The 15,640-nt window shown below is 25.5% G+C and overlaps 1 protein-coding gene and 2 long non-coding RNA genes across 9 annotated transcripts; 1 reads left to right on the forward strand and 2 right to left on the reverse strand.

The window, feature by feature from the left end:
- The first annotated feature begins 5,155 nt into the window (after nt 1-5,155).
- On the forward strand, nt 5,156-9,932 carry LOC136076656 (uncharacterized). 7 transcript variants are annotated; one of them, XM_065789974.1, is made up of 7 exons: nt 5,156-8,420; nt 8,525-8,655; nt 8,727-8,860; nt 9,077-9,146; nt 9,270-9,359; nt 9,447-9,599; nt 9,744-9,932. In XM_065789974.1, the coding sequence occupies exon 1, from the start codon at nt 5,411-5,413 to the stop codon at nt 6,560-6,562; it is 1,152 nt and encodes a 383-aa protein (XP_065646046.1). In that variant the 5' UTR covers nt 5,156-5,410; the 3' UTR covers nt 6,563-8,420; nt 8,525-8,655; nt 8,727-8,860; nt 9,077-9,146; nt 9,270-9,359; nt 9,447-9,599; nt 9,744-9,932. The 7 variants fall into 7 exon arrangements, with proteins under 7 accessions (XP_065646046.1, XP_065646049.1, XP_065646045.1 ...); XM_065789977.1 differs by having other exon boundaries at nt 9,081-9,146; XM_065789973.1 differs by lacking the exon at nt 9,270-9,359 and having other exon boundaries at nt 5,156-7,910; nt 8,323-8,420.
- A 1,633-nt stretch (nt 9,933-11,565) lies between these two features.
- On the reverse strand, nt 11,566-12,094 carry LOC136076340 (uncharacterized). Its single transcript, XR_010636182.1, has 3 exons — nt 12,060-12,094; nt 11,868-11,973; nt 11,566-11,634 (listed from the first exon to the last, which is right to left on the reverse strand). It is a non-coding gene; the product is annotated as an uncharacterized LOC136076340 (long non-coding RNA).
- Nucleotides 12,095-14,470: 2,376 nt separating this feature from the next.
- Nucleotides 14,471-14,952, reverse strand: LOC136076341 (uncharacterized). The gene is made up of 3 exons (XR_010636183.1): nt 14,822-14,952; nt 14,579-14,741; nt 14,471-14,489 (listed from the first exon to the last, which is right to left on the reverse strand). It is a non-coding gene; the product is annotated as an uncharacterized LOC136076341 (long non-coding RNA).
- Between the last annotated feature and the right edge of the window lie 688 nt (nt 14,953-15,640).

Below are 15,640 nucleotides of genomic sequence, written 5' to 3' on the forward strand. Positions count from 1 at the left end.
ATCGCGGACCATTCTTATGGAATAAAATAGTTTTAAAAAATTTTACTAAGGATTTTATTCATCAAAGTAACTACTTTTCTTTTAAACGAAAGCTTAAAGAACTCATTTTTACAATTGAAGATGTAACAATATACTTTTGAAATTTTTTTATTTTTTTATTTTTTTAGTGATCTTCCTTTTTACCCCCTATTTAACTATTGATTTATAAAAATTATATATGCATCATTAACAACTGTAATATATAATAATGTATCTTGTATTTGTAACGGAATATTTTAAGTTTCTTACTTCGTTAACTTATTTCTTATCTTGTAAATATTTTATAAATTTTAACACGATCATTTCTTAGCGGTACTCGACGACAAGACCGTATGGTCTTCTACGAGTTCCCGCGTTCTTTTATTAATTAATAACGATTATTATATATATATATATATATATATATATATATATATATATATATATATATATATATATATATGTTTTTATTATTATATATTTGTATTTTAAATATTGTAACGAAATGCTTAATTATAATGTAATAAAAAGAACAAAAAAAAAAAAAAAAAGAAAAAAAAGAGATAATTTAAATCGAACAAATTCTTCGGTCACTTCAAGGTTAAATATTTAGGATTGAACTACTATGGTTCAAAAACTCTTGAATATGAAGCACATTTTAAGATCTTTTGAGAATTCAAGTTATAGGGAAATGAAAAAGCAAAATGGGGAACGTTTTGAAAGCCCTAAGTTATAGTGAAACTATCCGTCATGAAGCAGTAATACTTTGTCAGTATGTTTCATGTTATCATTTTGATTGATTGCCTGCACGAATTTTCAGTTTGTAAGTAAAAAAATTAAAATTAGAATTAAAATAAAAAGTTCATATGTCATTTGGTCACGTGACCGGGACAAGATGACATTTGGTTTCTGACTCCATTTTATAAAGATTTAAAAAATATTAACTAATCTAACTAAAGAAATACAAAATGAATACTGTAATAAAATATCACATCCCCCATAGAAAAACCGAAATCGAGAATGCGTTTTCAAGTTTTTGCACTTAGAAGTGTATCTAGTACGTCCAAAATATTTAGGAACAAAAACAATAAAATTAAAAACGCAACGATCAAGATTCATAAAGCGGTTTGTAAATAATATACTATAAATGAAGTTAGCATTAAATGGCAATATATTTTACATTCATACTTATGAAATTTTGATCTTAATATATTGCGTGACAATAATTATATAGATTACACATGGGGGATGTGATATTTTAGATACCAAATACTAATACTTTGCAGTATTTTAAATGTTACATAGGGGAATGTAATATTTTAGAAGTCTGAATAAGAGAGATGTGATATTTTACGTAGGAATTTTATTTTATATATACAGGTTATACATGGGGGATGTGATATTTTAGATACCAAATACTAATACTTTGCAGTATTTTAAATGTTACATAGGGGAATGTAATATTTTAGAAGTCTGAATAAGAGAGATGTGATATTTTACGTAGGAATTTTATTTTATATATGCAGGTTACACATGGGGGATGTGATATTTTAGATACCAAATACTAATACTTTGCAGTATTTTAAATGTTACATAGAGGGATGTTATATTCTAGAAGCCTGAATAAGGGGGATGTGATATTTTACATAGCAATTTCAGCTTCTTATTGTGATATATATACGGATTACACATGGGGGATGTGATATTTTAGATACCAAATACTAATACTTTGTAGTATTTTAAATGTTACATAGGGGGATGTAATATTTTAGAAGCCTGAATAAGGGGGATGTGATATTTTACGTAGCAATTTCAGCATCTTATTGTAATATATATATATAGATTACACATGATGGATGTGATATTTTAGATACCAAATACTAATACTTTGCAGTATTGTAAATGTTACATAGGGGGATCTCTTACGCACACTATTTTATTAGCAAATTCTTTTTTTTAACTGACATCTAACTTTTTGAACTCTAATGTAATTTGTAATACAATTTTATTGAATGCAAATTTGTTTTTTATTTACTTCAATGTCTAAAGTCAATTACTATATTTTACTTATTTTGACTTTTGGTAATTTGTGAAATTAAACCTAAACCAAAGTTTGTTTATACGTTTAATAACATATTTCAAAATTTTCATGTGCTACAAATTTTTGCATTTTGATTTATTAATTTATATATATTTATTTATATATATTTATTTATATATATATATATATATATATATATATATATATACATATATATATATATATATATATATATATATAAATAAATATATATAAATAAATATATATAAATTAATAAATCAAAATGCAAAAATTTGTAGCACATGAAAATTTTGAAATATGTTATTAAACGTATAAACAAACTTTGGTTTAGGTTTAATTTCACAAATTACCAAAAGTCAAAATAAGTAAAATATAGTAATTGACTTTAGACATTGAAGTAAATAAAAAACAAATTTGCATTCAATAAAATTGTATTACAAATTACATTAGAGTTCAAAAAGTTAGATGTCAGTTAAAAAAAAGAATTTGCTAATAAAATAGTGTGCGAAAGAGATCCCCCTATGTAACATTTACAATACTGCAAAGTATTAGTATTTGGTATCTAAAATATCACATCCCCCATGTATAACCTGTATATATAAAATAAAATTCCTACGTAAAATATCACATCTCTCTTATTCAGGCTTCTAGAATATAACATCCCTCTATGTAACATTTAAAATACTGCAAAGTATTAGTATTTGGTATCTAAAATATCACATCCCCCATGTGTAATCTATATAATTATTGTCACGCAATATATTAAGATCAAAATTTCATAAGTATGAATGTAAAATATATTGCCATTTAATGCTAACTTCATTTATAGTATATTATTTACAAACCGCTTTATGAATCTTGATCGTTGCGTTTTTAATTTTATTGTTTTTGTTCCTAAATATTTCGGACGTACTAGATACACTTCTAAGTGCAATAACTTGAAAACGCATTCTCGATTTCGGTTTTTCTATGGGGGATGTGATATTTTATTACAGTATTCATTTTGTATTTCTTTAGTTAGATTAGTTAATATTTTTTAAATCTTTATAAAATGGAGTCAGAAACCAAATGTCATCTTGTCCCGTTCACGTGACCAAATGACATATGAACTTTTTATTTTAATTCTAATTTTAATTTTTTTACTTACAAACTGAAAATTCGTGCAGGCAATCAATCAAAATGATAACATGAAACATACTGACAAAGTATTACTGCTTCATGACTGATAGTTTCACTATAACTTAGGGCTTTCAAAACGTTCCCCATTTTGCTTTTTCATTTCCCTATAACTTGAATTCTCAAAAGATCTTAAAATGTGCTTCATATTCAAGAGTTTTTGAACCATAGTAGTTCAATCCTAAATATTTAACCTTGAAGTGACCGTAGAATTTGTTCGATTTAAATTTTCTCTTTTTTTTCTTTTTTTTTTTTTTTTTTTTTGTTCTTTTTATTACATTATAAATAAGCATTTCGTTACAATATTTAAAATACAAATATATAATAATAAAAACATATATATATATATATATATATATATATATATATATATATATATATATATATATATATATATATATATATATAATAATCGTTATTAATTAATAAAAGAACGCGGGAACTCGTAGAAGACCATACGGTCTTGTCGTCGAGTACCGCTAAGAAATGATCGTGTTAAAATTTATAAAATATTTACAAGATAAGAAATAAGTTAACGAAGTAAGAAACTTAAAATATTCCGTTACAAATACAAGATACATTATTATAAATTACATTTGTTAATGATGCATATATAATTTTTATAAATCAATAGTTGAAATAGGGGGTAAAAAGGAAGATCACTAAAAAAAAAAAAAATAAACATCAAAAGTATATTGTTACATCTTCAATTGTAAAAATGAGTTCTTTAAGCTTTCGTTTAAAAGAAAAGTAGTTACTTTGATGAATAAAATCCTTAGTAAAATTTTTTAAAACTATTTTATTCCATGAGAATGGTCCGCGATAATCAATACAAAATTTAAAAAGATTTGTTTGAAAAATGGGCTGCTTATTAAAATTATCATTCCGCAAAATGAATTTATTTTTGTCTTCCGATGAATACAAATTATGGAAAGAAATAGGAGATGAATTGGTTTTACATTTAAACATAAAACAAAGAATATTAAAAATGTTAAGCTCATATATATTAAAAACTTTCATTTCAAATAATAGAGGCTTGGCATGAGTATAACGGTCTTTAAAATATATGAAACGTGCTACATGCTTCTGCTGACAATAAAGAGGTTTAAGTTTATTTTTCTTTGCACTACCCCAAGCAATGTTTGCATAGTTTATGTGACAATGAATAAATGAGTGATATAATTGTACTAAAGTACGTTTATTTAAAACATTTCTTGCTTTGTACAATATTCCTATACTTTTTGAAATTTTACTTGATAAGTTTTTAATGTGACTTTTCCATGTAAGATTTTCATCTATACAAACACCTAGAAAGTTGGTTACTGTTACTTGTTTAATTTGTATATTGTCAATAACAAGATGAGGCATGTTAATTGGCAGTTTATGTTTTTTGATTAGAGGATGGAAAAGATATATATATATATATATATATATATATATATATATATATATATATATATATATATATATATATATATATATACCCTCTAAAAAATGAGGCGTTGATTTGATGTTTATCAACGTTGATTTTGCGTTGACATTAGCGATCAACGGCGATCAACCATAAATGGATGTTGTAACAACAGCAATGTTATCAACAGCAAATCATCATTTATTTACAAACACTGAGCGTTCGTTGATTTACTGTTGACAAAAAACAAATTTATTGAGCCGTTTACTAACAGTAATTTGCTGAGCATTTTCTGCTGAGATTTTTTTGTTATTTTTGGTGGTTATAAAACGTTTGTTCAAATTTTAATTGTATTATACGGTATGAAATGAATATAAACTTTATTGAAAAACATGTATTTTATTAAGTAATTCTTTTTTCAGTTCTTGAATAAAGATTATCCTAATGAAGTTAGGGTAGTTCTTTAATTATTTGAGGATGATAGAACATCTTAATATAAATATTTTAACAATTTAACATGAAAAAGTCACAACTTAGCAGCAATTTGGCTTATTAATGCTTATTATAATAACATTACTATTATCATAGCAAATTATTAATGGCTGCAAGTATTTGCCTGATAAATTCTGACTGCAAACTTAAATAATATAGTACAAAATGCAATTTAAATTGATTTTTTCTGTATAAGAACAATAATGCCTTTATTTTTTTTTCTTTTGTGATGTAATAAAATAAAGATAATAATGCCTAAATATGACAGAAGCCTATATATGAGAGAATTTATGAAAGAAAAACGAAATACTGAAAAAAGAATAAAATATCTTCTTGAAGAGTGCAACATTGTTGGTAGAGGGAATTGTGTTCATCTAGATTTAGACATTCAAAAGATTTTTGAAGTTTCTGAAGATGTGCACAGTGATATATTAATGTTTTCAATCACTTTGCCAGAAAATAAATTTTGTTTAAGTAAAGTTGAATCTAATTATTGTGATGTTGACGACATTGCATTTAAAAATAGTTTATACAGTAGTATTGATACTCTAACTTCAACAAAAGATTTTTTATATGAGTGGTCATTAAAATACTGTATAAAAGATGATGCTTTAAATGCACTTTTATTTCACTTAAATAAATTTACTCCATCTATATCGAAATGCTGGCAGACATTACAAAAATCTCTTCAAAAAGTTGATGTTTTATATGTCAGTGGAGGCGATTATATATATCTTGAAGTTAAAAGTGCAATTGATTATTACATATCAACAGTTGGAAATAAGAAAAAGCTTGATCTAATTGTAAGTATTGATGGTGCACCTATGTACAATAGTAAAAAGACTTCCATTTGGCCTATACTAGTTACAATTAACAGAAAAGGATCCTATGCTGTTGCAATTTGGCATGGTCAGGGAAAACCAAACAATTTGGATGAGTACTTTGAAGATTTTATTCTTGAAATGAAAAAATTGCAAACTAATGGGTATAAACAGCTGCTGGTGACTATTAAAGCTTTTGTTTGTGATGCGTCTGCAATAGCATTTGTTAAATGCATTATAGGGCATAGTGGCTATCATAGCTGTGAAAGATGTATGGCAAATGGCACACAAAAACATGGCGTAAGATTATTGGAAATGACTACTTTACTTTGTACTGACATGGCTTTTAAAAATAATTTTTATAAAGAAGGTCACCAACTTGAGAGTCTTTCTCCACTTGTTCAGTTAAATTTCCCAATGGTAACTGGATTCCCATTAGACTATATGCACCTTATATGTCTTGGAGTAGTTAAAAAACTTCTAATAAACTGGTGTAAAGGTCCCCGATGTATTAGAATAAGTCAATCTGTTAAAGACAGTATTTCAAAAACTCATAAATTTACGAAGTTGTACACCATCTAATTTTCAACATAGACCACGCTCTTTAAATGAACTTGAGAAGTGGAAAGCAACAGAGTTTCGATTATTGTGCTTTATGCTGGACCTGTTGTTTTAAAAAGGAAAAATAAATAAAACTATGACTTATTTATTTCTTTTTCAATTGCTATGCACATACTGCTTTCTAATAAAATGGCCAAAAATGAATTGTTAGTGGCATTTGCTAAACAGCTGCTTATATGGTTTGTCAGAGAAGTACAAATTTTGTATGGGGAGATCTTGGTAACATACAGTGTTCATAGCATGATTCATTTAGCTGATGATTGTGTTAACTTTGGGGAGAGTCTTGATCATCTATCAGCTTTTCCTTTTGAAAACATTTTGGGTTGAATTAAAAAAATGGTGCGAAAATCACATCAGACTGTTGCCCAAATAGTGAATCAATTAGATGAGAGAAAAAAGTTGGATATTTTTCTTAGAGAAAGGAATGGTAAAGAAATTTCTGCCCAAGTGGTAAATAAAAAGATCACATCAAATCTATGAGACAGAGTTTATTTTATTTAAGGCAAAGGGTTTATTTTAGTAGAAGAGGTTTTGGTAGATCTTGCAAAATGCAAGGCTCTAAATCCTCATTCAGTTCGAAAGTTTTTTCCTGATTGTTTTGAAACATCTTATTTAGACGTTTGTTATGTAAATTCATTAGCCAACCTAAAAACAATTTTTCCGAAAAAAAAAGAACTTTTAAAAAAAGACTTGATGATACCTGTTCAAAAAGGTGGTTATGCTTTTTTTCTGCTTAGACATTGTGATATTGCTTATGATCACTGATTTCTTGAATTAAAAACACAAACTTTGATTATACTTGCAGACCATCAATTTTTAAAGAATGTCTGTGCATGTGTCATTTTGTAAAATTTGTTGTAAATTTGTCAAATATGTAGTTCATTGAACAAATTTAAAGTGAGTTTAATGCATTTTATTTATAAATTTTTTGTGTGAAACAAATACCTGGTATGTTTATAGAAATAATAAAATATTTACACTGGCGTTTTACATTAATAAATCTAAAAAGCGTTTTACAAAGTTCATTGTTTTTTATCTCTAATGTATTTTTAATTTTATTTTGTAACTTATATAAGATTGTTTAGAATTAAATTGCACCAGAATATTGAAACTTCATTTGTCATTGTTGAATTTTTAAATGGAAAAATTAAAGTAGTGGAAGTGATTGCTAAAAGTTGGATGAAAAATGATGGGAAATGCTTCTGGCTGCCATTTAAAAGTTCCGCTGCGATTCGTAAAGCTGTCACAACCTTGCAGGCATCAACCTCTGATTGGAAGATATACCCTGCGAGGATTCTATACACTACAGGTTTGCATATTACTATAAAAAAATGTAAAATAATTGAATTAGATATTGAACTGTATGTTTTGACCAGGGCACTGGAGAGGATAAACATGTGCTGGTGCAAATTTATTTTAGGCCCCCTTTACAATATGACTATTGTCTCATTTAATATCACTTATTTTAAATCCAATATTCCAACGGGCAATTGTTTAAATTATATGTTCTGAATGTCTTTAGAATGTTTAAAAAAGATTTCCAACGATTAAAAAAAGTTTTTTAAAAACTAAAAAATTCATTAATTTTCATGGGTTTTTCATTAAAATTCATTAATTTATGTGGTGCACCAATTGCACTCCATTCTCATAGGGCCTGCTTTTGCCGCAAACATTTCAATTACATCTTCATTAGATATTGATAAATGATTTTACGTACATAGATTTGTGTTTATGAAGTAGCTCAGTCACACTTAGAGAAAGCAGCAGATACTTCAAATATTGAAACTGACACCAAGGAGAAAAAAGGGACAAAGCAAAAGTAAATTTTACTAAAATTAGTTTTTAACAAATAAAAAATTTTGCAATAAAGAATTACACAAATCATGCACTTTTTTTGTTTATAAAGTAAAGTTTGTATTAAAGGAGAAAGACAGCAATGACATTTTGTGAAAGTGATGAAGATATTGTGGTTGGTGATGAAGAACTATACGGAAGATACTATTTTGATAGTTCAAATAGCTAAAGAACATCTAACGTGATTCCAAATATAGCAGGTTAACTATTTTTGTAAAAGTAAAATAATGGTTTGTTAAAATAAAATGCTTTTTTTTTTATTGAATTATAGATGTTTTTAAATCAATATCAACTCCCCATTTACACAGTGAAATAGCAAGCTTTTCAGTTGCTGAACATAACAATGACTTCTCGAAAGAAACTAATCTATCTCAAGGGAAAATGATGTTGTCTTCAAATATATTGGTAAAAAAAAGTCCTAATGTTGCTTTTGTTCTAATTAAAATCTGTGTGCGTGTGCAGTAAAAAAGTTAATAGAAATCAGAACTATATATTATAGAATATAATTTTGTTGACAAATATTTTATAAATATATGTTTGTTGACAAGTTTAAATAAAAATCACTATATAATGTTTAAAAATTTTATTTAATTTTTGTATGTATAATTTATCTATACCTAGGTAGAAAATGGCTCTAAAAATTGTGTTTTGGATAAAGAGGATAGCAAAGAAAAACATTTGTCTTGCCAGGGTAAATTAAATAAAAGTTTTATTTATTTTTTCCATTTAGGTAATTTTTCATGGTTAATTTTTTACAAAATATTTTACATAAATAATAATAATATTGTTTATTTTACTACATTTTTTTTTAAAGATTTTCAAAAAAGATTTGCGTTGAGTTGGATGGCAAAAATAGATAAAAGAGAAAAGTGATTCAAGAGTCAATTCCATAATAAAAATCCATGTATTGAAATTAAAATAATTTCATTCATATAGAATGAACATAATATGTATTCTGACCCTTAAGTAATTTTTATTTTTTTAATAATAGATGAGTTCTCTTAGTCGTTGTGGAGGTAATATAAATCGGCTTTTGCTTTTGGAAAGTTGTTGATGAGCGAGGACGCTGGGGCCTGTTTTAATGTCTCGGGTGGTTCATTGAAGATAAATTTTAAAACATACACCCTGTATCATATGATAGTGGGTAAGAATGGTTTTATGCATTTTTTTAGATTTTTTATTTCACAGGAAATATATTTTGTTTATCCTAGTCAGTCATTTATGTAACTATTTGCTATAATTTCTGCAGTTTGATTTTTTTCAAATTTGATTTGAATTTTTGATTTAGATGCGATTACACGACAGCATCGTGATGCAAAAAATTGCGAATGTTATTCAGGCATTTCGAAATTTTTAAGGCAATCAGAAACACGACTCAATCGAAAAGTTTTGAAAATGAACAATGCTGCAAACGCTAAATAAATTGTTTGAAAATGTAAATTTTGTGTTAAATTCAATAAAAAACTTTCTTACTTAATGCAGTGCCTACTTTCTTTCATTATTCTTTTGAGTTAGCTTTGAATTGCTCTATCAATAAATTTTTTGCTAAAACCTTTATTTACAGCCTGTTTTTTACAAAACAAATAAAGATTTGAGCAATATGTATAAATTTTATATACAAATATTTTATATATATATACATACATAATATATATATATATGTATATATAAATATATATATATATATATATATATATATATATATATATATATATATATAAATTATAAATCAGTAGAAAATCACTTAACAAAGTTTTTTTTCATTTAACACTGTGTTTCATTAATAAAAAGACATCAGAAATACTGAGTTTTTTTATTGATGAGAGCATTTCTGATGAGTCTTTTTATTGATGAAATACAGTGTTAAATGAAAAAAAATTTTCTTAAGTGATTGCCTACTAATTTATAATTGCTCAGATCTTTTAAGAAAATTGAACACTCTATTTTGTAGAATACATTTTAAAGTTGTTTAAATATATATATATATATATATATATATATATATATATATATATATATATATATATATATATATATATATATATATATATATATATATATATATATATATATATATATATATATATATATATATATATATATATATATATATATATATATATATATATATTTCGTAAACTGTTGATATATACTTTTTTGATATATGCATCAAAAAGCGATATCAAAATACCGTCGGCTATTATAAAAATCAGTGTTGAATCACCAAGAAAAAATGATTGTTGATTAAACGTTGAAAAGCAACATTCGATCAACGTTTTTTGTAAACACCAAATCAACGTTGATAAGTGGCTAACATTTTGGACAAAAAATCAATATGGAATTAATGTTGACGAGAAACATTGAATCAACATCAAATCAACGCGTCATTTTTTAGCGGGTATATATATATATATATATATATATATATATATATATATATATATATATATATATATATATATATATATATATATATATATATATATATATATATATATATATATATATATGGAGAGAGAGATTTCTTCTTTTCTTTTTAAACTTCTAGCAGTTTTTCGCGGAAAACCTCAATGAATTGTATAAATTTATTTATTATGTTATAAAATGTATTTATTAAAGTTATAAATATCAACCATTCTATTTGTTAATTTTTTACAAGATTTATTATGTAATAAATGTTATATTGATTATTATTAATTTTACTTTTTAGTAATAAATTTGTTCACAACAAAATGAAGTTTTATCTTTAAAAACAATGCATCCCATATGGTACCATCGGTTTGGGATGCAAAAGTCACATTTTATCTAAAAATAAGTATTTGAGGTTAAATTATTTTTCTAATTGAAAATAATGTTTAAAAGTAATTGAAATATTTCCTAATATCCATTTATCTTTTTATTGATTTTTTCTAGTTTTTGGACCAGTTTCATTTCCGCAAATACGACACAAACTATCCTGCCAACATTTTTGACCTATTGATTTAGCTTTATCCATTTTTTTTGTTTCTTTTTAAATGTAATTTTATTTGAAAGTAATATAAATATTTTTAACACTATAAACAACCTTTTTAACCTCCTTCATCTAATAGTTGTTGCACCACTTTCTTCTTATATGCATTCACTTCTTCAATTGGAAAGGTGGTCACCAATTCTTCTCCATTTATATAATTTTCAGCAAACTAAAATAGGTCTGCATATATATATATATATATATATATATATATATATATATATATATATATATATATATATATATATATCACAAGTGATAAAATTCACACACATTTTGAAACTCAACTGATAATGTTGTAAATGCCAAGGTTACTTGTACACATAATGATAATAATAATATAAGAATAAAAACAATATTATATAAAATATATCATTTTTTCGTTTAGTTAAATAATGTTACCTTAAGGCAAAATACTCCACATGATATACTGTCAGCTTGTTTAGCATGTGGCGATGTTAATATTCTAAACTTTTCAATAATACCATATCTCTGTTGTAAGTAACGACTGAAGCATAATAGTAGAAAAATTATAAAAGATGTAAAAACAAAATTTTGAGATACCAATCACTAGATTAAAAAAAGTCATCATACTTCCATTTGGATTCTTCTTTTTTTATGGAATTAATTGGCTCTCCCATAGGGTTTATATAATGAATGGTTTTATTATCAGGTTTAATTATCTAAAACAGAAGTAAGTTTCAATGTTAAGTTTTAACTTTGGTTCCCTGTAAAAAAGCTCACTGAAAATTAGGTTTCTTGAACTCAAAGAAGTTAACTATTTCAAAAAACTATTTTACATACAGCCAGCGTCCAATGGAATTTTGCCACTATGCAGCATATTAACATTTCTAATTTAAAGAGCTCTTTCTGTAAATAAATTTGTATTAATTAAATTATATATATATACATATATATATATATATATATATATATATATATATATATATATATATATATATATATATATATATATATATATATATATATATATATATATATATATATATATATATATATATAATTTAATTAATAATTATCATTAATTATTTGCATTATTTTTTAGCTAAAAGTTTGTGAATACCTCATGCCATCTTTGTATTAAATCAGTATTAATTGGCAACTCGTCCAGTGAGAGCAACCTAGCTGGTGACAATACTTCGACTCGATTCTTCACAGCATTAATAAATGGAATGACATTCAATTTATTGTTTTATATTTAAATTAAATTTTTTTTAATTTAAATAAAGACAAATTATTAATACTGTTTGTTTTGTACAAAAATTCAATTTTGAAGTATATTCATTAATCATACTTTTTTTTTACTGTTTACTAGTAGTTTTAGATAAATATAAACAACTTCGTCACTGAGACATTCGTTTAAAGTGTCTTGTAATGAATAATCATATATCTTGCAGCCACCTAAATCTGGATATATACCCATAATGGCTTTTACAGGGTTTACAATACGGAGATATTGTATTATTGACCTATTAATAAAATGTAATAATAATTAATTATTCAAGCATAGATTCGTCAAATAAAATAACGACAGTATTACATTTACAGAAGATAACATAATGTTATAAATTTTTAGACCTTCTATTTTTTCACCGGGTAGAGATAATGTTTAAAATTGATTTTATTTAGGTAAGTTTACATAGAAATCTTCAGTTTACTAGTGCGCCACTGAATAATATATACCTTTCACTATCTTCAACTATGCAGCTTTTTTTTGTATAAAATATCTCTAGAAAATTGCACATAAATTAAAATAAAAAGCCAACATGAAGGTATTTGAAGAAAATTTTTTAATACATACCTTCACTATCTTCAACTACAGAGCTTTTTATTGTCTCCTCTGCCTTACTTGTCTCGTCTATAAAATTGAACATAAATATAAAATGATAGGCTAACAAATGTAAATGAAACTATAATTATTTAATACATACCTTCACTGTCTTTAACTACGAAGCTTTTTATTGAATCTGCCTCCTCTACAAAACAAACCATACATTAAATAAAACGTTAACACTTATAAATAAAAATGTAGTTTTTTATTACATACCTTCACTATCTTTAACTAAAAAGCTTTTTATTGTCTCCTCTGCCTTATTTGCCTCTAAAAAATTGGATAGAAATTAAAATAAAAAGATAACAAATATAAATGCAAAGGTAATTTTTTAAGGCATACCTTCACTATCTTTAACTACAAGCTTTTAATTATCTGCTCTGCCTTATTTGCTTCTAGAAAATTGAACAAAAAATAAAATATGGAAAAAAAATGCTTAAGCAGACCAAAAGTTGAAACATAAAAAGAAAATCTGTTGTTACTATTTACCCTTTATGCTTTCCACCAATGAATGTTTTTTTTCGATTTCTATTTCATTTTTTGTTGTAATTGTTTCTAAAGTAAAGGGTACAAAAGTCTTTCAAATTAGAAAAAATTGGTTTTTTAGCAATAATATTCATGAAACTCTTTAGCTTTCTTTTTAAAAGTTAAAAAAAGTAGTTATTGGAAAACTTGTATATAAGTTGTGCGCACACCTTTATCACAAATGCCTTCGAGAAATTTCTTAACATAAGCTCTTTTGTGTTTTCCTTTTATAATAACTTTATTACTACTTAGTTTTTAATTTCCACATTTTGTAATATCGCTTACTCCATAAGGTCCTTTAAACCGTGGCTTGAAAGCTGCGCCTTTGCTTCTCCTCCCTCTAATATCAAGTAACAAAACTTTGTCCCCAATTTTAATGCATTCTTCATTAAATTTGATATTCTTTGAAACTCTTTTATCGTAATATTTTTTTTGTTTCTTTTGAGCTTCTGTATTGTTCTAAAATTTATAACTATTGTAATTAGAAAAAAAAAAAAAAAAAAGATGGTATCTTAAAAATTAAATTAAAGTTAAGTGGTATAAGTGATTACTTTAGTGACCAAATTGGTTATGTTTTCAATATGAATTTTATTTTTTTCGATTTCAACTTTAACTTCATCTTCATTTTTGGGGAAAATACCGACCTCCTAAATAACAATGCATACTGGTATTGGTATACTAAATTATGAGTGTAAAGTAAATATAATTGCTTAAAATGATATCCAAATATACTTACTTCTTTGAACTCACTTCTGCAAACAGGTGAACGACCACCAAACATCAACTCAAAAGGTGACACTTTTGTAGACGTTTGTCTTTCAATTCGTAATGGATATAAAACTATACCTAGAAACTCATCCCAGTTTGACTGGTTTTCGTCGACAAGTTTTCTGATTTTTCTAATTAACGTAATTTCAAAATAATGATGTTATTATCATTATTTTATTTTGAACTTAAACAATGATAAAATAATGCACACCTTTTTATATTTTTATTTGTATTTTCATCTTGTCCATTTGTTTGAGGGTGATAAACAGCAGTTCTTCGTCGTTCGATACCCAAGATCTTATATACCTCTTATAGATCTCATCGTTTAACTAATTAAATAACGGAAAAAAATGAATTATTTTTATTACTTGCTATCGTAAATGCTGTATTATACAAAATCAAAAGGTTTTATTCTAATTCATCCTTAAAGGATTCGACCTAATGTTGTTCCTACGGGTCTACATTATATAAAAAAAATTAAAAAATACCTCATTGCAAAACTCAGTTCCATTGTCAGTAAGTATGACGGATGGAAAACCAAAGGTTTTGACTAAATTTATAATCGCTCTTGCTACCGTTATTGCTTTCTTATTTGGTAATGCGTAAGCAATTGGCCATTTAGAAAATAAATCGGTGCAACTCATGAAGTATCTGTAGCCCATTGATGTTTTAGTAAATGGTCCGGCGAAGTCTAAACCAATAATTTCCCATACTCTAGTGGTCTAAACACAAAATTTCAACATAATGCAACATAACAAAGTAAACATAATACATTATACATTCGTATAATATACTAAATTAAAGATTCCGAATTCTAGAAAGATATTTAAAAACACTTTATTAAGTTACCTTTATGGAATGTAAAGGTTCGGATGCGGAAAGCAGTTGACCCGATGTTTGACATCGAATGCATTGTTTTATCTATTAAAAGAGTTATTTCTTTATTCCTTTTTTAACCTTTTATCTTATTTTCCCAAGGCCGATGGTAGTGGTTTTACAACTCTACTATGATAATAAAATAAAAATACTT

Source organism: Hydra vulgaris, chromosome 02, assembly GCF_038396675.1.
Source record: "Hydra vulgaris chromosome 02, alternate assembly HydraT2T_AEP".
In the NCBI taxonomy this organism is placed as follows: Eukaryota; Metazoa; Cnidaria; class Hydrozoa; order Anthoathecata; family Hydridae; genus Hydra; species Hydra vulgaris.